Source organism: Cyprinodon variegatus, unplaced genomic scaffold (assembly GCF_000732505.1).
Source record: "Cyprinodon variegatus isolate N-32 unplaced genomic scaffold, C_variegatus-1.0 Scaffold997, whole genome shotgun sequence".
NCBI classification, from domain to species: domain Eukaryota; kingdom Metazoa; phylum Chordata; class Actinopteri; order Cyprinodontiformes; family Cyprinodontidae; genus Cyprinodon; species Cyprinodon variegatus.
The window spans coordinates 272,686-275,818 of record NW_015151450.1 but is presented as its reverse complement, the minus strand read 5'-3'; the positions used below and the strand labels follow the sequence as shown (position 1 = coordinate 275,818).

Here is a 3,133-nt window from a genome sequence, read left to right as displayed (position 1 = left end):
TAATTTGTTTTACCATGTTTTTCACATCGGCTGTGAGATGGGCACGCATGGAGTCACAGATTAACAGCGATGGGGGAAAAAAACCACCTGGTCTCCTCACATACACCTGCCTCAGCCACTTTTTCATCATCTCCTCAATGAGGAGATGAGGAGTTCTGCATAAAGCACATACCTGTTCTTTTATACACAATCCACGCCCACACTTCCCCCTTTAACGTTCTCATGGTGATCTCAACAATGTCCGTGGTAACAACACACATAGGGTGTGCCGCACATTTTGAGGGAAAAAAAAGATGTTTATATGCGCCTTATAGTCGTGAAAATATGGTAATAAAGTAAATAAAGCCCAGCTTTTCTTTAGTTTGAAGCTACAGAGCAGAGCAGATAAACATCCAGTGTTGACGCATCAAAGCAAAATGGACCACAGTTTGATCCAGCGTTCAGATTTCTGCTTTTACGCTTTGTTGACGCTCATAATGTCATTGGACTGATGCCTGTATCAACCCTAGATAAACACCCAATAGGTCCAAAATCTGAAAGGGATCAGGTCTAGAGCTAGAACAGTTAGAGATGGTCCTTCGTACATTAACGAGTGGATGTGGCCTCCACCCATCAGACAGGCTGCTATGGGGAAGGATAGGTCTAATAGACATGACTGTTCCCAGCCCAGAGGAAGTCCATCAGAGAAACAGCGGTCAGGAGCAAATCGTCAATATTTCTAACGCTTTTATTTCTTCATTCTAGCTTCCAGATGGTAGCAGTGCATCTGACTGCTTGGTGGAGGTGCCCCACCTGTCCTGTTGTACCCTGGAGAAGCTTTATCTGCTCATGGGTCGAGAGCTGGAAGAGTTAGAAGAGATCCCTGCTGGGAACGTTTTGGGTAACTTCTTGCTGTTCTTCCTTCTTGCTTTAATTCGGGCTGCATTTGATAAAACATCAACTATGTTAAAGTCGGAAGCCAATGTCAGTCATGTCTGGGTCAAACACAATGAGGAAAATAAGTATTTCAACTCAATTTTGCAAGTTGTCCCACTTAGAAATCATTGCGGATCTGAAATTGTCATTGTAGGTGCATGTCCACTGTGAGAGACGCAATCTAAAAAACAAATCCAGAAATTACAATATATGATTCTTTTAACTATTTATTTGTATGATCCAGCTGCAAATAAGTATTTGACCAGCTGTCTGTCAACTAGAATTCTCACCCTCAAAAACCTTTTAATCTGCCTTCAATATGTCCACCTCCTCTCCATTTATTCTCCTAAATTAGATGCACCTTTTCGAAGTCTTTAGCTGAATAAAGACACCTGTCAACCCCATACAATCAGTAAGAATCCAACTACTAATAAGGGCAAATAGCTGTCCAAAGACACTAGAGGCAAAATTGTAGATCTCCAGAAGGCTGGAAAGGTCTACGGGGAAATTACCAAGCAGCTGAGTGAAAAAAGGTCCACTGTTGGAGCAATGATGAGGAAATGGAAGAAGCTAAAGATGACTGTCAATCTCCCTCATGCATGATCTCACCTGGTGGGGTCTCAATGATCTTAAGAAAGTGAAAAAATCAGCCAAGGACTACACGGGAGGAGCTGGTCGATGACCTGGAAAGAGCCGGGCATACACTATGTGTATGTTTCAATCGTTGTTTTTTTCAATCGTTGCATGCAGCTACCGCTCATATTGTACGAAGAAACCGCAGGGTTTTGTGCTACGTGTATGCTACTTTGACGGTGTATGCTGAACTGACAGAACACAGGCAAGATTGTTGATGAGATCGGTTTCTGATGGCTATTTCTCTTCCTCTGATCTTCTTCTTCCAGGTATTGGAGGTCTAGAGGAGTACGTCTTAAAGTCGGCCACCCTGTCAGCCTCCCCGGCCTGCCCCCCCTTCATCCCACTCAACTTTGAAGCTACTCCTATTGTACGAGTTGCCGTGGAGCCAAAGCATCCAAGTAGGTGTCAGTTTTGGTCCTGAAGGATGAACCTCTTCTCTTGCCACATTTCCTCTGGGTCACTTATCAGGTTTAGAGATGAGCTTTCGGTGGATGAGCTTCGGTTCAGCCAGACTAGCTGAACCAAAGCAGCAGCAGAACCAGAGCGTCTCCTAAGTGACCTAGAATCTGTGGTCCTGCTGCTCTGGTGGTGCTTTCACAAAAAGGCACTGAAACTGATGATAAAACATGCATGTGTTCAGACTGAACCCAGACATGTGGTAGAGTGTTTAAGGAACGCAGCAGCTAGCATGTATGAACACTGAACCGCTGGAATTAAGATCTCTGCACTGTGGAAACCTGAATCATAAATGGTCCTCTATGATTCCCTAAAACACAGAGGGGCGGAGCTTCTTTTTTTTAAGCCCTAATTGCTACAGATGGTCAGGTGTGGGCTAACAAGGCACCGTCTCTTCCTTAAGAAGCATGAGCTAACACCAACATCAACAGTTGATTTCAGGGTTGTTTGGTTGTGTCCGAATGTCCGCCCTAACTCCTAAATCCCTCCATAGAGCTAAACAGTGGACATTATAGTGAACACAGTTAACTGACCACTTGGACAGGTGATCGCTACTTTTTTCTCGCCGTTGGTCACGTGACTCTGCCTCCATGCGCGGTACCTGTTTATTTGTCGTCGGTGTTACAACTAATCCCATGATGTTTTGTGACAAGAGCTCTTGCAAAGCAATCTGGGATATATCTGCTCGCTGATGATATATCTGATGATCACTTTTTATTGTGCATTCATAGTCCACTACTTTTTCATTCTCTAGATGTTCGACACTATTCTATATTTCTTTTTGTTTTTTTTGTACTCTAATAATATATACTCTAATAATCCCAGAGGGAAATTACTTCTCTGCATTTAACCCCTCCCCTTAGGGAGCAGTGGGCTGCCATTGTCTTGCTCAGGGACCCAGAGTGGCAGTCTGTGGGAGTGGGGGATCAAACTCACAACCTCAGGATTCAAAGCCCTATGCTCTAACCACTAGGCCGCCACTCCCCCATAAAATGCCGTAACCACTATATAGTGCCCTATATAGGGATTAGGGCAGAGGTTCGGAAACAGCTGTTAGCCCAAATATAACTTCACTTCTGGATGAGTTCGCGAGAGCTTTATTTTTCTTTCAACCACCAACATACAG

General features: G+C 44.0%; 1 protein-coding gene across 1 annotated transcript in view; it reads left to right on the top strand.

Moving 5' to 3' along the window:
* The window catches only part of efl1 (elongation factor like GTPase 1), a 39,221-nt gene that overhangs the window by 15,432 nt on the left and 20,656 nt on the right, over positions 1 to 3,133 (top strand). The window contains exons 12-13 of the mRNA XM_015399230.1: positions 745 to 880; positions 1,818 to 1,949. Coding sequence (XP_015254716.1) covers positions 745 to 880; positions 1,818 to 1,949 — 268 coding nt within the window. The remainder of the gene's footprint in view (positions 1 to 744; positions 881 to 1,817; positions 1,950 to 3,133) is intronic.